The sequence below is a fragment of the Scophthalmus maximus genome, chromosome 17 (genome assembly GCF_022379125.1).
Source record: "Scophthalmus maximus strain ysfricsl-2021 chromosome 17, ASM2237912v1, whole genome shotgun sequence".
NCBI lineage: Eukaryota > Metazoa > Chordata > Actinopteri > Pleuronectiformes > Scophthalmidae > Scophthalmus > Scophthalmus maximus.
This window is the reverse complement of record NC_061531.1, coordinates 340,754-367,971: the sequence shown is the minus strand read 5'-3', so window position 1 is coordinate 367,971 and position 27,218 is coordinate 340,754. Positions and strand designations below refer to the sequence as shown.

The 27,218-nt window shown below is 40.8% G+C and overlaps 1 protein-coding gene across 1 annotated transcript; it reads right to left on the bottom strand.

The window, feature by feature from the left end:
- On the bottom strand, positions 1-24,360 carry ppl (periplakin). The gene is made up of 22 exons (XM_035615665.2): positions 24,118-24,360; positions 20,145-20,244; positions 17,141-17,295; positions 16,233-16,353; positions 15,084-15,209; positions 14,747-14,788; positions 12,525-12,686; positions 12,308-12,415; positions 11,931-12,026; positions 11,667-11,789; positions 11,401-11,547; positions 9,346-9,497; positions 9,112-9,209; positions 7,254-7,411; positions 6,983-7,161; positions 6,663-6,801; positions 5,314-5,507; positions 5,024-5,174; positions 4,541-4,624; positions 4,325-4,441; positions 3,189-3,281; positions 1-3,102 (listed from the first exon to the last, which is right to left on the bottom strand). The coding sequence occupies exons 1-22, from the start codon at positions 24,165-24,167 to the stop codon at positions 433-435; spliced, it is 5,265 nt and encodes a 1,754-aa protein (XP_035471558.1). The 5' UTR covers positions 24,168-24,360; the 3' UTR covers positions 1-432.
- Between the last annotated feature and the right edge of the window lie 2,858 nt (positions 24,361-27,218).

The window sequence follows — 27,218 nt, the reverse complement described above, 5'->3', positions numbered from 1 at the left end:
TTCAGGTTGATTTGACTTTTATTGAAGCTTGCAGAGCACACAGTGGTTAAACTTGGGTAGACCCCACAAATAAATGAAACAACATTCCCTTGTCAATAACAATGACAATTTTAAATCAACATTATGTCGTTGACCCTAGCACCCAGTCTAAGAAATAAAAGCTCTGCTGAGCTTTTCCTACCACAGTGTTAAGTAGTTAGCTGTAACAATATTAATATCAATCCATATATCCATCCCAGTACCACAAAACTGAATATGCATAAGCAAATAAATACATAGTGCATTTAAGAATCATGGATAAAGAACAAAATAATGCCAACTCACCATAATATTTAAGTCACAATAGAAGTACAATAAAAAGCAAGGAGATTTTTAAACAACAGAAATAAAATAGAATCAAAAGAAAATAGCAATTTATTAGAATGTTGACATTTACTTGTTTTTGCCAGACACCATTACACCAAACTCCTGGATGGTAATTTCTTTATTCATGTACTGCTGAAGTTGGTGATTTGTGATGTGCCCAAGACGCAATGCATCATCGATGGAGAATTTTTTCCCTGATTTTCTGTCATGAAGAACTGAGGATTCACCCTTGGGACCCTTGACTGTGATCTCCTCCCAGTCACACTCCTGGCTCTGCAGGTTGACGAACATCTTCCAGTCGATCAGGCCTAGCTTGTAGGCCTCCTCTGGTCGCATCTCTTTTCCTGAATCTGGATCAATGATGACAATGGACCTACGGAGATGGCTCTCCCTCTGCTCTCTCTTCATTCTCACTGATGACAGGTTCTTTTGAAGCCTTTCAATTTCATCATCCTTCTGGATGGTTATGCCCCTGAGTTCTGTGAGTTCTCTCTGTAGTGAATCAAGCCTCAACTCCAGGTTCTTTCCATCCTCCCTTGGACCAGACTCGTTAATAAGCCGGGTCTCTTTGCTAGTAATCTCGATCTCAGACCGAACCTTGCGAATCTCATTCTGCAGCCTTTGGTTTTCTTGCTGTAGACGGCTACTTTCATCACGGATGTAGTCCAGTTCTTTAGAAGACTTGGTGTTAGAGAACTCCATATCAGAGAGCCTGGAAGTGACAGTGGACATCTCCTGGTCAAGTTCTCGTCTTCTCCTTTTCTCTTCTTCCAGAGTCCTTTTCAGGTTCTCAATCTCAATCTCAGCCTCTGGGTCCCTCTCAACTTGCACTTTCTCAGTGCGGACAACTCTTTCTTTTACATCAATCCTCTCCAGGGTGAGTTGCTGCTGAATGAGGGCATTTAACTCTTTCTCAAGCAGGATGCGTTTGTGCTTCTCTTCATCAAGCTGTAGTTTGAGGATGGAATGTTCCTTTTCCTGCTGGGGATCCTTCTGCAGGACCACCTTCTGTTTGACCGTCACCTTCTCACGGTTCTCTTTGTCGCGGATCTCCAGCTCATTAAGTCTGATCCGAAGTCGTTGAATCTCCAATTCTGCATCACGCCTTGCCTTGCGCTCACGCTCTAGTTCTTCCAATTGCTGATCGAGGTCAGCCTTCCGTCTCTGCAGTTGGTAGAGCTCCGTTTTCAGGCTCTCCTTCTGTTTCTGCTCACTGCTGATGTTTTGTGAGAATGTGTCACACTCTGACCTGAGGAGAGGGTCTTCTTCCATCTTAACCACTTCTTGCTGAACAATCTTCTCGCGAACCTGAGAAAGATCCATCTTCCTCAGTCTGATCTTCTCTTCTTGGGTTGACCTATCTCCCTCAAGGTCAAGGCGTTTCTTCTGTTCATCAGCCAGCTTCCTTTTGAGAGTCTCAATCTCCTCTTTAGTCTTGGGATCTTCTCTGTACTGCAGCACTTCATTTACCACTTCTTTTGTCTGCACTTGGGGTTTGGTGTCCTTCCATCTTTGAATTTCATCATTCAGCTGGCGGATTTCCATCTCAGATTTCTCAGTCTCGTGTGTTTTATCTACAATTTCATTGCGAAGTCTCTCTAGTTCTCTTTCAGTTTGCGGATCTGTCTTGTATTTGATGACTTCTTTGATTATCTCTTTGATCTCCACTTGAGGTCCTCTGTTCCTCAGCATGGTCAGCTCATCTTGCAGGGATCTAAGATGGAGCTCTGCATCTTTATAGCGTCTCTGTTGCTCCACAAGTTCAAGCCGGAGATTGGCCACCTCATTCTCAGCCTTGGGGTCAGGACGGACAATCTCCCGCACTTTCTCCTGTATAACAACCTTTGATTTCTCCTCCTCAAGACTAGTAATTTTCCTCTGTAGGTCAGCCTTTTCCCGCTGTGATGCTCTTCGTTTGGTCTTCTCATCTTCGTACTGTCTCCTTAGGTTTTCTACCTCCCTTTCAAAGGTAATATCTTTTTCTACTTTCAGCACCTCCTTGATGGAAATTTTCTCCTCTGCCATGGCTTTCTCCTTCTCTAGCCTTCGTAGCTTCTCCTGAATAAATTGCAGTTCATCCTCCAGCTGCTTCCTACCATCCATTTCCTTCTGCTTCCTGTCAAGGAGCACCCGATATTCTGATTCAAGTTGGGGGTCATTCTGTACTTTGATCACCTCTTCTTCAGTAATCACCTCCTGTTCCTTGTTCTTCTCCTCAGCCAGGAGTGTCACTTGCTTTTGTATATGAATCAGTTCATTGTCTTTTATCGACTTCTGCCTTCTTAATTCATCCAGGTCTTCCCGAAGCTTGCGCACCTCCTCCTCCTGACCACGGTCTCTTTCTATTCGCAGGACCTCCTTCACAGTATATTGCTGTGCCCCTTCTTTAACCTCTGTCTCAAGGCCACGCAGCTTCAACTTAAGTACTTCAAGGTCATTCTCCAAGACATGGGTGGAGCGGCGCTCCTCTGAGAGCTTTTGCTGGACTTTGTGAATCTCCTCATCCAGCTGGGGATCAGGGACCTTTTTAATCAGCTCCTTCTTGACAATTGTATCTTGGGGCTTCTGCCCTTCAAGTACATATATGTCAGTCTGGATGATCTCTATTTCTCTTTCTAGCTGCTCCCTCCTCTGGATCTCCTCTTCCAGCTGCTTCCTGACCCTCCAAGGCTCTTCTCCTTGCGTAGCATAAACTGACTTGACATTTGTAGACTGCATTATGGGGATCTCAGGTTGCTACAGAGGGAAATCATTATTATTATTGTTGTTGCTTTTGATATTCATATTATTGTTGTCAATATGATTATGAGAAAATATTTCACCTGCTTGAGAAGACTTTCTGCAAACTCCAGATTCTGCAACCTCTGACTGTTCACAGCATTTACCTCAGTAAACTTAGCTTCAATAGCAGCTTCCTGTAAACATTGAAAAACCATGTCATGAATAGCACACATAGTAAATCCTTAAGTTCCTGCAGTGTTTCATTACTTTTGACTAATACAATTCAACTGCGGCCTACAAAATGACCCTAAAGTTGAAAGACCTCTCTTAACAATTTCAACACAAACTAAACATTACAATCTCAATAAAGGAAGATTTCTTGCAGGACTGCTGTATTGGACTCCATTAGTTTAAGCTAGGTGGATGTAATAAACTGCTAATTGAGTGTACACTGCAAGCAGTTTGAACAAAATCTTATGTTCCTTTCTGTTAAAAAAAGAAGACGAATCGTGCAAGGAAAGTATCTGGAATTTCATGAAAACGTGCGTCAGACCCAGACTTCTACTAACAGCTTTGTATCATGGGTTGATACCTTTTATAGGCATCTATATAACAGTGCTTCGGGTCATCATCAAACATTTACACATGATGAATAGTATTACTGCACTTCGAAAAACAGTGGTTTTCTGCAACAACTGAAGATGTTAAAGAGGGTTATTTCGATTTTGGCTGAAAACCTTATCTTTAACAGAAAGGCTGTGCTACAACTGGGCATGTGGAGGTTGAAAGATGTGGGTGTTTACCAGAAAGGGAGCATCTACTAAAAGACAATATATATTTGATTTATGGAAAATGTAGGATCCAGGTGTTCTGTCGCCATGATTCATACTAGGGCCAAAAAGCACACAGCCTCTACTGATTTGTTTTTGCTATTATTTATGTCTTTCACAAGCCCTAATATATGGAGATGTATAAATCAATTGCTGGAGTACCTACTGCTGTTGGTGGCTGCAATATATTTAAACTATTTAATATATTCTCAAAAATACAGCTGGCATAGCTAGCAGAGCTGTGTTATACAATTAACTTGAAAAACATGCACATGCTTGAACATTTAGAGCAAGGTCTTATTGAAGACATGGATGAAGACAACAGGGGCAGGTTGTATGGCTTGTGTACTTAAATAGATAAATAAAGAAATGTGACATGTCATGAAAGCTTGACAGTTGTGCCTCACCTCTGCCTTGACTGTATGTGCTGGTGATTCCAGTCTGCTCCTCTTGTATGTCTGGGGTACAAGTCCATCCTCCAGGTCAAGGATAGATCTGAACTTTTCAGTTTCAATCTCGTAGTCCTTCAAAGAAGAACCAGGAAGCCATCAATCAATCCCCATTTCATTTGTATTTCTGCATATTAAAAGTAGTGATGTGGTGTTAAAATCAAAATATCTTACTTTGACAGCTTGTTGGTAAAGTTGGGCATTTTTAGAGACGTTGTTCAAGTCGGACTCCTTTCTTGCAATATCGGAGAGCAAGTTCTGTAGAAAATGAAGAAGGTTTCTTTTACAAGACTTTTTCGATAGAACAACCTGCAGCTGTTGTACCTTCCACTACACCAGGAAATATTGTATAAATTGCAGAAAGACTTCTTTCTTGCAATACCGGAGAGCAAGTTCTGTATAAAAATGAGGAAGGTTTTTTTTACAAGACTTTTTCGACAGAACAACCTGCAGTTGTTGTTCCTTCCACTACAACAGGAAATATTGTATAAATTGCAGAAAGACTCCTTTCTTGCAATATCGGAGAGCAAGTTCTGTAGAAAATGATGACGTTTTTTTTTTACAAGTCTTTTTCGACAGAACAACCTGTAGTTGTTGTACCTTCCACTACACCAGGAAATATTGTATAAATTGCCCTGTTGCTCATCATGCTCTCACCCTTTGATTTTTCAGCTTTGTCTCCACTTGTCTTGTGTCATCGGTTTCACGGGGCTCGTAGTTTGGGATACGAGACATCCAGCTGTTCAGGTTGTCATAATCATTGCGATAATTCTTGTATGACATCTTGGCTCTCTGTAAACTTTGAGACCTGCAACATTCAGCAAAACAAATTAGCAAGCAAGCTCTTATGTGTGAGTTTATCGGTTATGTGTATTTGTTCAGTCACATTTTCCAATAATTACTGATGAACAACTCTCAGATAACATTCCTTGCCCTGACCCTCTCACCTGGTGTCGATCTGCCTGTTGAGGTTGTTGAAGCGCTTGTTGAGCTTCTGGACATCAGCTTCCTGCCTCTCAATGTCGGGGCAGTGCTCTTGGAATTTGGTAGCCATGTTGTCACAGCTGCTTTTGGCCAAGCGCAAGTTCTGCTCTGTGTCAGAGACGACTGACCTCTTGGACCTCAGGTCTGAACCAATATCCTAAGGGTAGCAAATTAGACAAAGGGAATATATAAAATAATATGTTCTTGAGGAAAAACTAGTTCAGACAAGTCAATGATAGAATGATCTTTTGGAGGCTTTTTTTTCCTTTTAGCACTGCCGTGTGTGCAATTATACCCCTGCATATCTGTGTTTCACTTGTACGGACACAGTTGCATTAACTTGTAAGAGGGTAATTATGTTGTTTGGTCTCTATTGACCCTCCATCTGTTTTTTCCAGCCTATTATTCAGACATTATTTTCTCAGCCCATGACCACCACCAAATGTTGCATGGTGTAATATCACAAAACCCTGCAGTTTGTGTACTGGACCTCCCACAAAATTGGGGCCTGCTGAATAAAATGCTGCTCTGTAGAACTTCTAGTGATCAAAAAATCCACAGTGTATCTTTATCACAGTTGGTGATGTGAAGGCAGGTGGATGTGCCTTAACACAGCTGGTGGTAAACTGCTCCATACGTCAGAGATGACATATCAATTTTAATAACAATAATAATAATAATAATAGTTGTAAGCATGCTGCATATTGTATAATATATAGATATATTATATGTTATATAAAATATAGACCTCATAACTGTGACCTAGACCTCCCTGCAGTATTCACCTCGGCAAGTTTTGTTTTCTTTTTGCCATTTTCATATCGATGCATTGCCTCTTATTTCAGTGACAGTGCGACTTGCAGGTGACTCAGTATTAACAGATCTGTTTAAGTCAATCTCTTAACTCCTGCTGAAGCTGCTAAATATAGACTTTCATTTATGGATCTCTGAAATCAGAACTTCAATCTCAGATCTCATTATGTCTTCTCGCTCAAATGCGCACAGGTGACATTGATCTTGTTTACGCATGTAATTTATATCTGAAGATAGAGGCGTTTGATGAATCCCACATGGCCTGTCTGTACAAAATCACGGTACGAACAGATTTATGACAAATTTAGGATAAGAATAATAAAATGTTCTTTTATGAGGCCCAGTGTCCCCTTTTTTTTCATTGGAGGCTAGGGGTAGGCCTCATATTGTTCTTTGCCCTGGGCCTTTCAAATCACTAAAACCGCCACTGGGTAAACGTAGGGTCTGGTTTCAGTCAGTTTTGGGAATCTTATCTGTTCCAAATAATTTAAGAGCTTACTCCAAGCTCCCGCTGTGTTTTCTCCAGTGAGGAGAGGTCAGCTGGAGCAACCTCTTCTCTGGCCAGCTTGTTCTCGTAGGTAGACAGAAAAGTCTTTCCATTCTGAAGGGACGTCTCAAGCTGGTTGGAATTCTTCAGTCTAGAACAAAGGTTAAGTGCCGTTATTAGATCAGAGAAGAAATTTGACAAAATTCAATTGCATGTTTGATTTGAACCCCTATCTAAACATGTTTAAAATTAATTCAAAATCAATCAAACTCAGGGAACTGTACGGTCCAAGATTGACGATGAAATACTGAGAGGAATATCAAGTCTCTTACTTCTCCTGAGAGCACTGAAGAAGCTCTTCGATTTTGGTGTATTTCTTGTTGGCGTCATCCACTTTGCTGTGAAGCTGAGGAGCACTGACACAATTCGGGTTGGAGACCAAGAAACTCTTTGCTTCCTGCACTTTAGAAGATTTCTCTGGTTCAATCTTACTGACTGCTGCAGCAATGTCCTGAGAGGAAATAAAATTAAAAAAAACATAAATACTCGTTGATGTGAGGATGTGAAATTTAACAACAGAATAACTGTAAGAGGAGGTCATACCTTCATATCCTGCAGGCGGTCCGCGCTGTCCTGCAGTGGCCTGTTCTGCTCCAGCGGCGGGCGCACTCGAGCATAAATGGACTTCTCCTGTTTGTCCAGGTCACTGACGACCTTATCCAGACCGGCCATCAGCTGGCGGCACTGCTGATCCTGCTTGTCTGTGGTCACACACACAATCACACACAGGATGGTGGACTTAATTATTTGATTCATCTGATCTCTTCAGTAGATCAGAATGAAAACATAATGGGCGTTCAAACCTGTCATAGCTGAATGAGAACACTGAACGTGTAGGTAGATGCTTTTAGGACATACTACAACGAAAGGCAGTGCACTATTTTTCTTAAATAATTTAAATGATGGTTACAGTTTAGTACACGTGGGTCATATTTTTTTAGTTTTGCCTGTCACTTTGGTCGTGATAACACCGTACTTATTACAACAGACTTATAACATTGTTCTCAACAAGTAATTGCTGAATTCTGGAAACATGATGACATCAATACAACAAACAAGCAGTGAGATCAGAACGATGGAAAGTCAATGCAGATTATTTAAACCACTTTATTTGGCATTCAGACTGGAAGGTAGTGCAGCTAAAATGTTGATAATAATCTCTTATTACACAGGATAACTGAGTGTGCACGACCGTGTTAATCACATCAGATAAAAGTTGAAGCAGTGGTTCTGCAAACTGCGATGGGTGTTTACAGCAGTCAGTTTAAGAAATAATTTCACAGTTCATTTACCCTGGCTGACAGGGGTTTGTTTACATCCTGTCTGGCTGCTCACTCATCATGTTTCTTCTTCCTGTTTTTTTGCAGGTAAACTGCCACATTCATGTTTGTGACTGTTTTATCGAATGGATTAACAGGAACTAGAAAAAGAGATCATATTTCTCCAGTGTTAGCATCTCTGCATTGGCTCGATATAAAATTTAGAATAAATGTCATTGCATCTATAAGTGTCAGTTTTATTATTGTAATCATTAGAATTAGTATGATAGAGCCTTAAGCAACGGTTATACTGTTATAACTTTTCTCTCTCTCTTCTCTCCCCCTCTTTCTGCCCACCTCTCCTCTCTCCCCCATTTCTCTCCAGTCCTGCAAGAGATTTGTTCCTGTTAAAATTGTTTTTTTTCTCATCCACAATCGCCAAGTGCTGCTCATAGTGGGAACTCTTTTTTGTGTGTAGGTCTCGGCCTTACTATGTAAAGTGCCTTGAGATAATGTATGTTGTGATTTTGCACTACACAAATAAAACTGGATTGAAGTGAATTTAGTTTTGCAGCTAACCTACTGGCCTTACTGAATTATAAGACAACATTAACTACCTACTGAAGAAACTCATCAGCCATATGAGCCTGTGCTAATTTAGCTTCCATTGTTAAACATTATCGATAAACATTTATTTCCCCTTTGATTGACACAGTTCACCTAGTTTCCTACCACTCTCTATGCATTGTGCATTGTGCAAGTCCAACCAGGGAGGCTACTCTGAAACTGTAACTGATGAAGCCATAAACTATTCTTCACTGGAACTAATGAGGCTGCTCAGCCCCACATGCCTCAATGTGGTAATTCATTTGTGATAATGTGATCTATTTGATTGTGATTTATGCATGATTTGTAGGGATGTGCATGGTATCAATTATAACAATGACAGGCCTACAGGAAAGACCTGAGGATGATGTAATAAGAACCTGCATTGACAATCTGGCCCTGTCAAAGGTGAGCTATGAAATCACACTAGTGCTTCCTATGTCCTTTTCTGAACAATAGCCAAGTTATCTGGTAGCAACACCTAAATCGAGTTTCCTTAAAAGATGTAGGAAAGCATAAGTGGATGAGTTCTGTACCAGTTCCACTGTCCTTCTTCAGCTCATCAAAGCGTTTCAGCAGTGTTGACTTGCTGCTTGCCATCTTTTGTTTGACAGCCTTTTGCTGGCTGGCCAGGCTGAAAACACAATGACATAACACACTGTTACAGACAGACTGGAATAAAATGTTGGAGTTCATCCAGTATGTGAATGAAGGAAGTCACGTGTTATTGTACACATACAAGTATATGTTATATATTTGTTCACACTCACTTGTCAGAGATGGCCACCCCCTCAGGGTCAGTGGGGGGGATCATGAAGCAGACAGCCGGGGCGGTGACTTTACGTCCAGCTGCGTCCTTCACATCCCATTTGATCCCGTTGTTCCGGAGCAGAGTGTACCTCTCCCCACGCAAAATCTGCCCCTGCACATGTCCAACAATCACAATGTGACATCTTCTACTGGACCACAACTATAGTTTCAGCCAAGAGGATAACATTCAGGACACAACAAACACACAGCTTCAACTGAAATGTGGTTGACAGAATTTTCAGTTGCCCATTTAAATTCACAGAATTGATTCAAAGCTTTTTTATTTTTGTTAGATTTCCTTGGTGTTCGCTTCTCTGATTGGTCAGTGTAGTCACGGGTCTGAGAGTGCTTGTCTTTCTGCGCAGGACTTGGACTTAATTTTGGGTACATTTTTTGTGGCAACAAATGATGTGAGATGATTGTGAGATGGAGTGGACTGACACATAATGCGAGTACATGACACAACTAAATGCCAATGAGTAAATGGAAAAGCTAATCTGAAAGTCTTTTTAATAGATACTGTATGTTTTGGAAAAAATTATAGAAATTTAATTTAACGGGTTATATTTGTACATCTAAAAGAGGCTGTCACAAATTGAGTGTTAGGTTAGACATTTTAAATAAATGGATGATACATTATAAAATAACTAAACCCAATGATAAATTGTGTAAAAAAAAAATACCCAAAAAACCAAGAGCACTGAAGAGCACAGAAATACCAAACCAATCACAAAACATGCGTGGTGGAGGAAATGATCCAATTATTTGTGAAATAATTTAAATGAAATAAAATGCTAAATACATTTTTTTATCATTACCTCAGCCAAGCAGGTTATATGATTGGTCCGGTTTGCCTGTCTGTTAGCAGGATCACTCAAAAAGTTATAAATGGGTTTTCATGAAATTTTTTATCAAAGATAGGTCTCAGTCATGGTAATATGTCATTTAACTTTGGAAAGGATCCAGATCTAAGGATTCTTCTTCACAATTGATGTTTTGAGTAATTTCTTCACAAATACATAGAATTTTAAAAACAGGTGGGTGAAGCAAATGCGTGGGCACCTGATTAACCTTAGTGAAGGTCTGTATTCTGAGTGCTCTTGTTTTTTGATTGTGTGCAGGGTTACACAAAAACTACAGAACTGGTTTTCATGACATTTTGTGGAGGGGTGGGGTATGACCCAAGGAAGAACCCATTAAATGTATTGTCTAAAATGGGCAGATCAGAGAACATTTCAGGTGTGTATTCACAGAGAGGGTTGGCAATGACAAAAAGTTGTTTTCTTCAATTTAATTCAAAACATTCTCCCAGCCGGGCAGCTCTATGTGTGTCAGTAGGTCACTTTCTGCGCTATTATTTCCCTTTAGCTCTAGTTTGTCCATGTGGACAGATGGAGCGAAACATGCATTTTCAATCTGGTTCACCAGATAACAAAAGAGATGTGGGAGGATGCCTGGACGAGTTCAGCCTGTATAAGTGTCTGCAATAGAACCAATAGAGCCCTGAAATTTGAAATACTTCAGAGGGAACCTGTTTTAAGCTCTTTTGCATCATGTCCTGAATTTAAAAATATAGACTGCCTGCCTCTCTCACTGTTTGTGGTCTTGCTACAAAAATGATGGCAGGAAGTATCACAAGAACTTGCAGAGACCCTGGGCGCTGATAGTGCTCTAAATGAATTACATAAAAAAAATGTTTATGTTAAAATCTGTGACTTAAACTTGGATTCAAAACCTCTGTGTTGTTTTATCAATTTTATCTGTGTACAAATATATAAGCAGTATGAATCAATAGTTGTGTATGTGTGACACATTCCATAAGGTGGCCCCACCTGCTCTTAATAACATTATTAGTTATTTTACATTTAATTGCTTCTGGGTGTAATGTTTCTTTTCCTCTTGTCATTTATACATTACCAAAAATCTTTTTAAAAAAAAGTTATATCGTAAAAGAGGATAAATGCAGAGTAATGGCAGCTGCATGTTGGTATTAACTTCCAAAACAAAGAACGTACCTCATCTGTGTCAAACTCACACAGAGCTTCAACGGGGAGCAGCTTCTGGGGAGTTTCTCTGCGGTACTTCAGAGGCAACACCTGCAGGCTGCGCTTCTGAAGAGCCTTGACCCGTTCATCAAAGTGGTCCATGGCCTTGGCTTGGTCCTACACACACACACACACACACACACACACACAGAATATTTTCCTCTGTTATAAAAGGAGTCAATGGCACAGTCGGTTGTCACCCATGTTAACCAGTTTTCAGATAAAGAAATGCTCACATCCAGCTCCCTGATGAGACCTTCCATCTGATACACATCTTTGAACTCTGGGTTGTACTTCTGGTTGACCTCTGTATCCAGCCGCTTCAGCAGATCCTGAGTGTCACGCGCCTCCTTCTGGTACTGAACACACAGATAGACACACACAGGCAATGATCAGATTCGCCTATTTAAATGTGTGTGTGTGTGTGTGTGTCTGTGTCTGTGTATTTTTAAAATCCTCTGTAGCCTCCTGTGAGTGCTCCTCTTTCCTCTGTGCCTAACCTTGTGGTACTCATCCATGTGTTTCAGGTGGTTTTCCTCACAGATGAGCAGGTTCAGGTACTCCTTCCAGTCAGCGTGGACTGCCTCCATGTGAGCCTGACAACAGCAATTTTTATGTATAAGGGGAATTCAAAACAACACAAGTACTGTAGTAACAAATGGATTTTGTCACATATCATTCTATCTCTTTTCAAAAACACTGGAAAAAAATGATAATTACAATCAATCAATCATCTAATCCAGTGTCTCTGTGACTCGCACTTAGGTCAATGACGCATCTCTCTCCTCACTCTCTTAGGTTCAAGCTTAGCCCTTATCCCCACTTTATTCTCTTTCAGTAACAACAATGTGGAAACCTGGCTAAGATGAGTCTGTACCTCAATAACATTTTTCCCAGGATGCTCCGAGGCAATCAGCTTCTCTCCATCATCATTCACCTTGGTGACGGTGGCCTCCTTGGATTCAAGGCATTTACCGATGAAGTTCTTTTGGGGTGAGACAGTGAAATGAGTCAAAGTGAGGATTGTGTGTTTTTTCCATGTTATCTATGTGCAGTTTGTTTTTATGCATGATGTGTGTCTGCCCCTCAGTTACCTCATACTGCCTCTGGCGGGCAGGGTAGTCTAAGTTGATGTCGCTCCAGTCGTAGTTGATCCTCTCCTCGGCCTGTTGATCCATCCAGTAAAGCTCATTGGTGCAACGTTGCATGTAGTCCCGCAGGCTCAGCAGGTTGCGCTGACGATTGCTGGAACTGGCCTTTACACGGGAGGGAAAAATCTCTTCAATGACTTGAAGACTGAGATTCCCAGAAAGGTACTACGTTAATAAATAAGTCATTTGAGAAGAGTTTATTTTATGTAGATACATTAAAATACACTATGCATGATCGCTTGCTGTATCACACCATTTAAAGTTGGCCCCTCTTTCCCTGCGTCAAGGGAGAGAACAGTAGCGGTCGAGTGAGCAAGAGAGTTAATGAAGAAAAGGACCAGCAATAGCAAGAACAAAGCAGAGAATGAGATTTTCTGAAAGTTTCAGGTTCTACAGCACAAATAAACATGCCCACACACCTCTGCACAACCCTGCAGGAAAGTGCCACATTGCCAGATTTTATGTGAATGCATCTGAAAAGCACATTTTTTCCTGTGTGTATTTGGCTCAGCCTCACCCTCAGTCAAGCAGACACACTCTGCTCTTTAAACATCCATGACACAGTCAGAGACCAAAGGTCACTAAGGTTTTATTGAGTCCCAACCTCACACCCTGTGTGCTGTTATCAACTTGGGGCTACACACCCTCTGCCCAAAGGTGGCAGGCCACAAACATCTTGAATGCAGCAAAATAAGAAGAATTAAGAAAGCACAGGCAGTGTCTCTGCAGATGAAGACACTGCCACTCACTCCTGGTGGGTCATAGGTGATGACTGAGAGGGATCATTTCTGTTGAAATTTTTACTTTGTTTTTAAAATGGTAAATGGACTATATTAATATAGCGCATTTTCTTTTCTTATGGACCATCCAAAGCGCTTTACTGTGCAAGTCATACAGCGTTTCTATGTACAACGCTTTTTCTATCTCTCATCATTCATACAGCCGTCAGGGGGAAATTCTGTTAGGGGTTAATTGTCTTGCCCAAGGAAACTGTGGTTGTGTTGTAGTCTGGCCAGATAGAAACTGAGTCTTTTCTCTTCTAGATTCTTAGCAGTCATGACTCAACTACCAGGGTTGAATGCAAATGGTTGCAACACTTTCTTTCAATAACAGTTCCACCTCGTTGTGACTCGAGAAATCCCTGCTCTTACTTTTCACCATAGCCATTCCTCTTTCGTAGGATTTTTTTTTTCAGAACTGAGCAAACAATTGCAGAGAGTATATGACCAGTGTACGTGAATGTTCAAGTGATCTGTGTTTTCAGATGTGTAAGTATGGACAGAGATTATTTCTAAAACGGGGCTAAAACGTTCATCGTTAAACGTATTCAAGACGGTATTGTGGATGTGTTTACTATAGGCCATGCTACTCAGTTTCCCCTTCACAAAGACATCAGCCACAGAGTTCTTGAATAACATATTATGTGCTGAAAGGGGTTTAAAATGTCAAATATTAGTTAAAGGTTGTTTTTGTTGATGCGCATCTGTGGATAAGGCGGTTGAGCGGGTCTTCTTCTAACCAGAAAGTCAATGGTTCAATTCCTCCAGTCCGCATGCCTTGGGAAAGATACTTACCATAAACTGCCCCTGAATGGCTGTGTGTGAATGATGTGTGTATATGGACGAATGTGACTTGTACTGTAAAGCACTTTGGGTGGTAAATAAGAATAGAACAATGCAATATAAATACAGTCCATTTACCATTTAGTTCAAACGTAGCTTGGCAGCCGGGAGTGGCAACAAAGCGGAACAGAGAATCCAGCAGCACTGTAGCTGAATGATAAACTACTGTTGTTATGAATGATACATTCTAGCATTTCAATTTGATGCTTAACTTGCAGGTTGAGGCCTACTTTACTCCACAGTTTTCTGATTGTCATGTAGATTTAGGTCTTTAAAAAGAGTCAGTGACAACAGTTTCACTTAAAAACGGCCCATTAATTATGGACAGAAAATAGTCTCATAAAGGTCACAAATGTGTATCACATCTACAAGCGAAAGATAAGATTTACAAATGCGTACCATGATTTGTGTATAACCTTTGGTTCTCACAAATGCATTCATTTTATATTGTATCAGTTCTAATGGAGGGGCATTGTGTGTGTGTGTGTGTGTGTGTGTGTGTGTGTGTGTGTATGCGCGTTCATGCGTGCATGTGTGCATTACCAGCAGCTTGTTATACTTCATCTGGAGGCCACTGACGTATTCCTAAAGAAAAGCAGGAAGCAGAGAGTGAGAACAAACATCTAACAACTAGTTTACCTGTAGTGATTGACCCATTAATCTACCACAAATGCAGACACTGTGACTCATAATATTCCTTCAACTGACTTCCTGAAGCCTCTCTGACAGAACACTTTCACATATTGAAAAATGTTAAATACATTTCCAGCCAAAAGAAAGACATGGCAGTAATGTTTAGTAACTTGACAACATACATTATACAGTGTACCTTGTGTATACAACAACAGACGTCATGCAGTCCTTCTGGTTTCCTATTTACCTTGTCACCGCTGGTGGAAATGTGAGGAGCCAGAGCCTCCACCTCACTGTGGAAGATGTTGTGTTCCTCCACCTCGTTCTCCACAGATGGCAGATCCTGTCCAAAGCCCTTGTTCTTCAGGTTGTCCTGGGCAGGGAGAAAAAACAACAACAGACATTTCAGTCCTCTCCACATACATAGCAGTGTGCGACTGTTTGGACTTAACTTGGTCAGCACATGTATGAGGAATTTGTTTTTAATAATGTAAGAGCTAAGGACCTTCACCTCCAGAGAATGTCCACATAAGGATATCTCCTGAAGCTTCTCTACAGTATGTGACAGTCCATGGAAGTCAAATCCTTGTGCATTAGGGTTGAGAGGCTTTGGCCATATCAACAGACAAGACCACAGTTTTTGTATTTTCTTGACTCTTTCATTTTTTGGGCTTACTAAGTTTTCCTATCACCCTATAAAAACTTATAAAATGCATCCAGTTGTTTACTTTCTGTAGCTGAGCTTTTGATATTGATGAGAGTTTGTGGGCTGAAACAACAAAAAAGGGTCTGTACTATTGTCCAGTACTATTGTAATTTTAGTTAATCAGTCTGGTAGAGATTAAAGCAACATTTATATAAGTCCTCTTCTCTCCCGATATGTTTACATAACATGTCACTAACTGTCTGTGTTTTCTCCCTCTCCTAGTGTATCTCTGACTTAAGAGCTGCAGGACCTAAAAACAACATAATTGCATCTACAGGTGTCATTATTATTTTTGTAATTATAAGTATCAGTCTGGTAGAGATTAAAGCGCCGGTTGTAAAGCTGTTCTCTCTTTCTCTCTTCTCTCCTCCTGTCTCTCCTCTCCCCCTCTTTCTGCCCCCATCCCCTCCCTCCCTAATTTTTCACCCTCACCCAAACCGGTTGAGACAGATGGCCGCCCACAACTGAGTCCGGTTCTGGTATTGATTTCTTCCTGTTAAAAGGTTGTTTTTTTTCTCTCCACAGTCGCCAAATCACATTGTGATTGCTCATAGTGGGATTTGTTTGTTGGGTTTTCTCTGTAGTATTGTAATATTGACCTTACTATGTAAAGTGAAAATTGAATTGAATTGAAATTGTCAGGTCTACAGTGGCAGGTACAGTGCGAGAGGGTACAGACAAGATTCCTACCATCTTTTCATCCATCATGTTGCCCCAGTTGATGCTGGGCATCCCCTCAGTGCGGATCAAGTGGTAAATACGGTCATGATCCTCTCTCAGCTTCATCACTCTCTCACGCAGTTGTCTCATGCTGAAAACATAGAAATTCATCATGTTCATGAATCAGTCTCTAACATTGAACAGGAGCACTTAGCATGCTGAATGAGGCTACAGGTAGTTCCACCCAATCAATTTGTGTTTTTTACCCAGCCTATATATGTTTGTTCAGGTCACAACCTATGGTCAAAACCCGGGCTTTAGTTAAGATTTTTTAATAGTGGCGCTTGCTGTATGTAGGAACTTTTAAATCACTTTTTTCTGTTTCATTGACAACAGTCACTGAATAGTCACTGAAACTTGCCTGAAGGGCAGGTGAGCATTTTTTATTGTCAGTGTTTGTTGTCTGCAATACTTGCTTTGGCCTCAAGGGGCTGAAGTGGTCAAGTCAACTGTTAAAACCAGGTACATATTGTCTATTGTGTGTTAGTAAGTTTTGTAACATTACTGTCATATCTGTCTTTTGGCTGGAAATGTATTTAATATTTATCAATGTTTGAAAGCTTTCTTTCAGAGAGGCTTTAGGAAGTGAGGTAAGGGGAATATTATGAGAGGAAGTTATAAATACGTATCAACAGGGGAAAATAAGTAGGAAAGGTTTGTTATATAATTTTAAGCCTTTTCCATATAAAGGCTTAGTTCTGAGGTAAATATTTATCAAATGGTTAGGGATTAGGATTACCTAACCTTGGTCACCCGGGTTATCTAGACCTGACACTATCAAACATGGTTTATGGGTATTGTAGTTTATTTTCTTCATGTTATATATAACAGAACAGCCTAAAGTGTTTGAAGAAGCACAGGAGCTGAGTACTACTCACTCCTGTTCTATCATCTCAGCCTGGGGATGCTGGAGACGCTTAGCGTTGACGGCATCCTCATCCAGGCCAGTGAGCAGCTCCAGAGAGTTGAGGATTCTCTTGTTGGTGTCCTCCTGATACAGCGATTGCTTCCCATCATTGATCTTACTCACATCCTGCAGCAGAAGCACAGTGGATGAAAGAGAGTCAGTCGGGTGCAGTCAGACAAACACTCCTGGCTACAATTTCATGTCAAAGTAAACACAGCAGAGTTAAGCTCTTAAGCTCTTAGCTCTAAGCCTTATTTTATGGTAAATGGTAAAATTAACTATATTTATAGAGTGCTTGTATAGTCTTATTCTCTTAGCGCTTTATAGGACACTTTATAGAAGATAGGACATATTCACACAGTTGAAAGAGACGTCAGAGGGATTTTTTAGGGTTAAATGTAAGGACACATCGGCATGCAAACTAGGGAAAGCTGGGATCAAACCACCAACCTTCAGGTTAGTGGACAGCGGACTCTACATCCTAAGCCACAGCCGCCCACAATTAAGGTTTTTCCTTTTGCAGTATTTTACAATTGCTTTACTTATTTCATTTTTGATAGCTTTGGCAACAAGGTTCAAATGAGCACTGTCTTTACTATCTTATCTCTGACTGAGCTTTGAGTAGAGTATTTGTCGGAAAACATGTCGCCTGTAATTTTCAATGTGTTCACACTCAAAGAGTGACGAAATATAGAAGAGTCAGTATATTGAGTAAAATACCAGGGGGTGCTGCTCACAGCTTTAAACGCTTCACTATCCACATTTAAAAACAAGCTGTGGATTTCGGCAAAAGAAAAGTCACATCAGACGTCCATTCTGAAGTCAAAGAACACAAACTTGTTTTCAGATGCAATAAAGAAAACATTAAGTGATGAAGTTAAGTACATTTACAATTGTCATTTGGGGTCTACAGTGAGAAGGTCACACAGGAGTCCCCATTAATCAAAAAATAAATCAAGACTGAAAAGATGACACATGGTGTTATGTTGATCTGATGGGGTAGAGTTTCAAGGATGTGGCCATTCATCAGACTCTCTCTCTTTCTCTCTATTATTATAATTATAATAATAATAATAATAATAATAATAATATATTTCACTTTTATTCATTGGTGCAGCTATCATTGCTGCTGTTTTTATTAAGGCCATTTTAACAGTATCACTATTATTATTGGCATTATAACAACCTGTCTGACAGGCATAAATACAACTGTTCCCTGAATTGACGGTTCTAATGAAAGATGATGTTCAGTTTCATTTTGGGAAGTATAGAACCTAATGTTTGTGGGTTTGAGGGTCAGGTCTTTTCGGTGTTGCTGCTTCAATTTTCACCTTTTACGTGTCTTTTACCTTATAGCACTTTGAGATTTGTTTCATATGTAAAGTGCGTTACAAATAAAATGTAGGGCTGAACGATTTGGGGAAAATATCGAATCGCGAATGTATGTTGTCAACAGCTATGCGATTATAATTAGCGCGCGCACGCGCGCACACTGACAGAGAGCGAGATGTGTTGAAGAGGAGAAGGGTAGAGAGCTCTCTGTCTGTTAGCAGCCTGTCTCTTTCACGAGGGGATAGTCGTGGTGTTCGTCACCTCACGGTGCCACGTGAGACATTTTCATACGGAGTAACAGACTCAAACAACTCCCGTGTGTTTCTGTGTTCGTCACTTCTTCTGTGTTCGTACACTCGTCATGTAACTGCTGTGGCGCTGTGTCAAGAGCTGACACAGGTTGGTGGTGTTGCCCCCTGAAGTAGCAACGGTAGCGCGGCATGTTCTGCACAACACCTGACGCTGCGCAGCATCCTCCTTTTTAAAACCAAAGAACTTCCACACAACCGACGTGCTGCTCCTATTCGACACTAATGTCTCCGCCGTATCATTTCCAACTGTTCTGTCGAGCATGAGGCCATTGCGCAGCAGGTGAAAGTCACGTGACCCGTGTATCGCGCCCCTTGCGATTAGAAAATCGCGTTTTATCATATCGCGATATTATCGCAAATGCGATTAATCATTCAGCCCTAATAAAATGCATCATTATTGTTATGATAACCTCTTTTTAATATGACTCTTGAAACTTTAATTTTCACAGGAATGACTTCCTAATAAATGTAAGAGGACAAAACCAACACAAGCCTTTACAATGGGAAAAATGCAAATTCAGTTTTATTCCACCTCAACAACTCATGAAGTGAAGTGTTTTTTAAATGAATAGATATGAAACCTGACTGAAAATAAGTTATGTGTGGTGAAAATTTATTAAATTGACTTAATAACACTAATTTTACTGATTGGGATGGGAGGAGGTCGAAGATAAATGCCCCTACAGTTAAGTGCTTTCAGACTACTTTTCAGGCTTTACTTGTATTTAAGATCTGTCCATCCATCATCTATACCGCTATATCTTTTAAGCGTTGCAGGGGGGCTGGAGCCAATCCCAGTTGACATTGGGCGAGAGGGGGTTAACTATGAACAGGTTGCCAGCATATCGCAGGGCCAACAAACAGTGACAAACAACTGCTCACTTTCACATTCACACCTATAGTATGGTCAATTTAGAGTCTCCAATTAACCTAACCCCAATCTGCATCTCTTTGGACTGTTGGAAGAAGCCAGAGTACCTGGAGAAAACCCAAGCATACACAAGGAGAACATGCAAACTCATGCAAAAGGTTGGTTGGTCGGGATTTGGATCCAGAGCCTTCTTGCTGTAAGGCAACGGTGCTTAACACTGCAACACTGTGCCACCCCTGTATTTATTTAATTATATTAATAACATAGTTGAAGCTCTGGGCTTATTTAACTTCCTAAATGCTAATAGCATTATACATCTTGATCTTTCTGATTTATTATCCAAATCTAAGGCCCAGGGTTTTCATTTTATCAAATCAGTACTTTTACCTGGTAACATATATAAAATGTTGTGCGTGAAAAGATGTCAGAGGCTGTTTGAAGACACTGGTTTCAGATTGTACCTTGTTGAGGTTCTGCTCCACGTCGTAGATGTTCTTCTCCACTTTATCAGCATTCTTCTGCAGCTTCTCAATCAGAGTGCTCAGTTCTGTGGACGGAGCACTGTAAGACAAACGCAGGAGGGGAAGAGAGATGCTGTGTTTTACAATCAAAAGTTGTCACTGTTTCACACATCAAGTTAACACAGGAGACAATGATACTGTAGCTTTTAATGAGGCATACCTTCTGCCTTTACTGCTCAGGAAGTATATCTGTCAATACAGAATACTACAAAATATATATATATGAATATCCACAGTTGGCAACACTAGACAGTTGTTGCAAAGATGCATCAAAAGGTGCAAATCTTGCTACTAGTGTAGTGAAATGCCTTACTAATTTATATAATCAAAGCACACTGAGCCAGTACCACTGTGATATGTAGTGTCAACTGTTGGTGATATACAAGTACAACTGTTATATCTGTGAGCTTGTTTTATAGCAATTAATGACTCGATGAGCCATCATTCCACTTCATTGTTTTATCTCCTCCAGGATCTTAATACCAAGCAGATGACTCACAGCTTTTTTCTGAGAATCATAATAAACCCCAAACTGCCATACTGTCAATAGACAACTGCCAGTCACCAACCTACTGGTTGGTGAAGACACAGGCAGCTTTATAAACCACAGCTGACATTGCTCCTTAAAGTACAGCAAACTGGTGCAGCAGGTTTTTGCCTGATACATCGTGCAGCAGACACACCTACAACTATCACCCACTGCAAGGTGTGTCTGAGCATGTTAATGTGGAGCGATGGACCAACCACGTGTTTGATCACTCTTATGACAGTCTTTCAACCTCAGGAGCAGTTTGGCACCAGAGCCTGACTTATACAGAACTGAGGATTTTACTTTATCAAAGACACCTTGTATGGCATGAACAATATGGAACAAGAAAATGCAGCTGACCAATACCTCAGGCAGATAATGGTATATTGATAATGGCTCAAAAAACAAACGTGTGTTACTTGTCAGAAGTCCTTGGTAGACAAACCTTAACCCATCAGTGCATGTAGTGATACCAATGTATCTAAACTAATATTGGCAAATGGAAGCAATCAGTGTTAGTTTATGTTTAAAAAACAAGTATAGTATGTGTTATCTAATTTAATCAACTCTCTTAACTGATTTCAGCATCAGCTGTTACGAGAGTGGAATGTTAGCTTAGCTTTCCCACTCATGTTGCCCCTATTTAAACATTAAAACTTACTTTATATAACTTTCACAAAGGTTCATGCTTTGGGAGATCTTCTGTGAAAATCTTTATTGTTGTTGTTGATTTTAATCTTTTCTTGACAGGATTTCAACATCGGTTTAACACTTAGAATCCCACAAATAAGGTCTTCACATGATACCAGCCAATATTCAGACATTAATGTTAGAAATGAACCGCAACGGAGGCAATTACAGTCCCAGATGTTGTGTTGGAAACATGATTTTGTTGTGTTTGGCTGCCAGTGACAGAAACAGAGCATGTATGTCGATTCTAATCCACAACCCATCACCTCACACACACACACACACACCCACACACACACAGAGGCAGACAGGCAAACATACACGGATGGCCACACCCATTAACCATTTGAACATAAGTTATGTAACGCCTGCTGAGTTTGAACTGGTGTATCCTGCAGAGAGTTCTGCACAAGTCGCAGGGAGTTTGTCTGTTGATGCCTATCCAAATGAAAAACACCCCGAGGGATGTTCAGGATACCAAACACATACTGTTCCCTTTTCTCACTGAAACCTTCACACCAACAGGTTCTTGTATAAGCACAACACTCCTCAGTAGACCACAAGTCTCCTAAATCTCACGTCTTTTGGATTGCTGCAACACAACTCAATGATGAACAGCCCTGGTTCGTACAGAACATGTGCGGGAATTTAATGGTTTAAAATTCAGAACAGATGATAACTACGCCAGTCCTGGTCCAACTGAGTGTTAAAAAGTGTGTTGAAAGAATAGGAATATATTGCATAAAGAGTAATTTGCCTTGATTGCCAGAATACAGCTTTTTAAATCAGAACCAAAGTGGTTGAAAACACTGCTAAAACAATTCTACCAACTCTCCTGTGTATTCTGTGCTCAAAACATGCTGTCAGTAGTTTCCAGGTCGGCTTGCTTGCTCTAATTCAATGTTTCGACTGAGTTTTTGTTGGTTCTGGGAAGGAACTGTCACTGGAGCCAGTTGCTTGAGAAATACGGCTCACATGTTTCCACGGGGAGAGGGTCAAATTAGAACCAGAACACTGCAGCACTAAGTCATAGTGGGTGTGGAGGGCTGCGGCTGTCTGTGAGCGTCACAGCAAACTTAGAGCCCTGCGCTGTCTCTGCAGCCATCCACTCTGTGTTCCATAGTCCCGTCTTAAACTTTCTTTCTGCCAACTTCCTATGAAGACATTTGAAGATCAAATCTTTGTGACAGGCCTAAACTAGCATATCAATTTTTTTTTAAATATATATGAAGGCGAGAGATAATCCCCTGCTCCAAGGCTTTGACGATTCAGCCATCTTTGTATCTCATGCACCCTCCCACCCCCTCCCCCCCAACACGCCAACTACAACCTGAATAAGAAGAGTAGCATGATGAGAGTGGAGCTGCATTACTAGGATTCCACTACTGTCAGTAATCTGCTTTATCTGGGAGTTGTATAGTAGCGATTAACAGTATCTTTACTATGGTATCCTCATTGTCGCCTGATGAGTAGAAGCCAATACTAGTTACATAAATTGAATTTCAGCTTGATTTGTGGATTAGTATTAAAGGTTTTTCTTGCTTAGTGACTTTAAACTCTGATGTGATGCGGCTACGCAGCACAGTTCAGAAACACTGGAGTCCTCTGGAGGAAGACAGAGCATTCCTTTTCTCTGCATGGCAGGTGTGACAGTGGGAGGAACACACCTTACACTTGAGGCTTAGTATCTGGAAAACTGCTGAACTTATGTTTTGGTTTTTGGACTGAAGGGTGTTATTTTTGAGGCCCCCGACCCTCCAGATACCTGCTGAGTGACAGAAAGCATTATCTCCCTTGGGTCTTTAAAGACCTCCACCCAGAGAGCAGAGAGGAGGCAATACATTTGGGTGAGCTGAAAATGAGTAGGCTCCAGGGAAAATGAGTTAATACAGCAACTTCAGCCCCTACACATTGATCTGCTTTATCATTTATAGGGCAGAAACTCTGCAAAAACCTGTGAAAAGAGTAAGTGACAGGGACAGGGCTTGGTGTAGCATTGCCATGGGAGAGGCTGCAAGCAGTGCCTCATACATTACCTTCCAAAGGAGGATAGCCTATTACTTATCAAACCAGTTACTACAACTTTACAGCACTGCCTATCAGCCACACCCTCAGCTGGGTTAAAGCTTATCGTGCAATGTCATCAACAACTTTCTTAAACGTAGAACTTACAGACTTTTATGTCGCATCATTTCCAAACTCTTTATTCACTGAATGCATTCAAAATATCTTAAGTCATGCACCAGACTTGCTTGGCAAACAGTCAACCTATAATAAATATGAGGCAACTTAGTCAGGATACGCCTCTTGTTGCTTGCCACCATACTCCGTTGAAAAAATGCCATGTGACTATATCTGCACTAAATAATCTATGATTTGTATTTTTATTTTTTAAACTAGAAGTATTTAAATCACTTAATATGATTTTCAATTCGGCAAGTTTATATTGCACCTAGCACCCATTCGCTATGTTTAACTCTTCTTTATCTATACCTATTGATGCTTTTCAAACCGATAACGTTACTTCTGAAATGGCTTGAGGCTGAAAGTTTTTTATGTGACTTCACCAGGAGGCAAGGTGGCTTTAAATCTGAGATGGAACACAATCTCTCCGTACAGTTTTCATAACGCAGCGTAACTACTTCCAGACTGCGCCACGGTTAATTGTAACCTACGACAAAGTGTCATACTTACTTGGATTTCGGCTGCGTTATGGCGCTGGACTTTGTCTTTCTCTTGAACATGTTGACAGGTCACCTGTCAGCGGCTTCCGACGAGAAAACAATCCCAGCGAGACGGGCGAAGCTCGGCTGTGCGTGTGTCCTCTGCTCGTTGCTCTGCTCCCGGTGCGAGTCTGTGTTCCGTGTCAAGTATGTCCACACACCCTTCTCAATGTCAGCGCGTCCCCTCCCACACACACGGTCCCAGCGGCGCTGCGTGGACTCATCACCTGGAACACTCACTTTGAGTTTTCACGCTCAACCTGTCAGTCAGCGAGGATGGGCGGGGCCACGGAGCCAGGCCCTCTGTAGCTGCCGAACACACACTCACACACACTGTACACCTCATGTAAAGATACTGCGCTACAAAAACCAATACAGTTGAGAGCTGTGAAATAAAACCAGAGCGGAGTGATCTCGCTAAAGTGAATTGCACAATGCAATGACACAAAATCAAAAACAAAAGCAAAACATTGTAAAAATAGGGTGTGACAAAATATTTGTTTGGAAACAATTGTATTTCAGCTTTAAGTAAAGTGACTGTGTAGTTGCTGTGCTGTATAGTGAAAGAAATGTACACGTGGAAATATCCGAAAACTTAGTGAATAAATAATGACACAATGGTATACATTCTTAACTAAAGATGAACTATGACACTATATTACCACATGGACACACCCAGTGTGTTTGTAGGTGTGTAGGGTGGTTAGGTCAATTACTTTGTAGTTGGGGGTGTGGCGACCAGGACTACACTGGCTGAACCAGTCAGACTCGAAAGTTTCCTCTTGCTATGTGAATTTTTTTCTGTGTGTGTGTGTGTGTGTGTGTGTGCTTGTTTGTATGGTTCTGAGGACACATTTTGGTTCTCAATGTGTGGAAATTGTGACCGGTTCTCACAACTTAAAAGGTCTGTTTGAGGGCTTATTACTTGGTTTTATGGTTCAGGTTAGAATAAGGTTTAGGGTTGGGGTTAGGCAGTAAATTGGGATGGTCATGGTTAGAGTTAGAGGCTGGGGAATCCATTATGTCAATGAGTATCCTCATGACTATAGAGAGGGTTAGGTGGAGAAATAAAATATATGACGATGAAGCCCCCGGTTCATCTGATGATTGGCCGGTTTGCTTCCACCCCATATCCATCGGTTCTGACGGAGTGGTGAATTTGTTTGGATTCTGTTGGGAGCGGGAAATCAAAGACAGTGGACGGGCCGATGCTCGTCGATTGCAACTCTTTATTCTCTTCATACTACCTTGCAGGCAGTACCATGTGTCCTCTTTACTTTTGAGAATTGTTTTTTAAATTTCAGATTTTATGTTTTGGTCCGATTTTGGTTTAATTTGTATTTTTCTTCCAGTGTCTTTTTTAAATTATAAAATCTTTTTTTATTTTTTGTTTCCCATAAGTGGGTTTGTGTTTGTCGTTTTTCTGTAGTGTTTTTATTCCAATGATTGGATTTTATGTAGTGATTTAAGTTCCTTTTGATTTGTTTTTGGTTATTTATTATCTCCACTTTGGAGTTTCCAATGTCGCGGAAATCAATTTGTTGTTCAAATTACCAAATTTTGTTATTTTGTTTGTTTTTGGTTCTTGTCTGATTGCAATCATTGGATTTTTGGTGCACTTCTTGGATTTTTAGTTGTTGAATTCAGAACACATCATCAGTTGTGCACCCCAAGATCACAGAGTGTTTCGGCCTTTATCACAAAACACTGTAACCTTGGGGGATTGATCAAATCCCTCGGTGTGTTCTGTAGCTATTACTATAATACAACAAAATCCACAGTTTGTTGTACTATATCCCTAATTTATTCAGAACTGTTTTTGGTTGATTTTGAAGTTATTTTTTGGTTTTTCAGTTGGTTGAGTCGTCTTTTTGTTTAAAAGTCCTTATTTTGATTTTAAGGTTTGGTAATTTCCAGGATCAGATTCAGAGTTGGTTGAGTTGACGTTGGTCCAGTTTAGCTTTGGTTCTGAAATGACAGATTTGGGTTTACGTGAAGGGTTAAGTTTAGGCATGGGTTCTGATAAGGCTCGGTTGAAGTTGGTTAGGTTTAGGATAATGTCACCTGGGGAATTTAAAAAAAAATCCTAGTTTGGTTCGGTTCTGAGAGGGTTAAGTTTAGGCACGGGTTCTGATTAGGCTATGACATCTCATTGAAATCTCATTATGTCAATGAGTATCCTCATTACTACAGAAACCCAGTCTTAGGGTTAGTGTGTAGTGTAACATTTTACACCTAAAAACAGGACTTCATAGACTGGAAGAATATACGTTTTGCTTCCTCAGTTCTAAGGCTCTCATCGCCTTTGCTACGGCAGTAATTTGGTCTGCAGGTCCATATAGTGGTGGGGGGCAAATGGTCAAAATTATTGCAGCAGTGGCTGAGATACCTCTGCTTTTAGAGCTCTTAGATGCTGAGGCTTTTCTCGGTCTGTGTTCTTCTCTGCACATGTGAAATGTCATCAGTCCTAATCCAAGTCCTGCTCCAATTCAATGGACAGACTTTCATCATACTTGGTTGGAATATTACTTTTGAGGGTTTCTCCAGATGATCAGTTGTATGTGGGTGCCAAGGAAGGACACACGCACACTCGCTCTTACAGAGAAGGTCTGTCAAGTATCTGCCAAGTTATCCTGAATCCTGCCTGCGTGCAGAGGACGGTATAATCATCAAGGATGTTTTAACAGGTCACCAATGTCGACGGGATTTCTCCCCCGGTGCTGCTAATGATCAAAGGGTACAGTCGAATTGTCAAATTTGCTTAGGAAGTTTCCTAAATCCTGAAATGAAATCGGCAGCCAGGATAAGAGCTGTTTGGATTCTCTAAATGTTTAGGAAAGGTGTTTCAATGTTTCCTTTTCTATCTCCTTTAGCATAGGGTACAATGAACTTTCCTATGCGAAAGGAAATGAGAAATAGACGCCCCACAATTCACCGCGGCTGCAATATTTAACGTAACTAACGATTAAATCCAAAGTAGAAGAAGAAGAAAAGTATGAATATGACCAAGAAAGGGACGCAAGTCATCATGTAAGTTACCGTTGCTTATAAAGCCGTCTTTGGGCTTCATCT

Bases quoted from the DNA above. Each gene is read 5' to 3' on its own strand.
- ppl (XM_035615665.2), bottom strand. From the start codon at position 24,167: ATGTTCAAGAGAAAGACAAAGTCCAGCGCCATAACGCAGCCGAAATCC. The intron at 12,027-12,307 runs GTACAGACTCAT...TGCTGTTGTCAG, and splicing joins CTGGGAAAAATGTTATTGAG to GCTCACATGGAGGCAGTCCA. The intron at 11,548-11,666 runs GTGAGCATTTCT...GTGTGTGTGTAG, and splicing joins GTCTCATCAGGGAGCTGGAT to GACCAAGCCAAGGCCATGGA.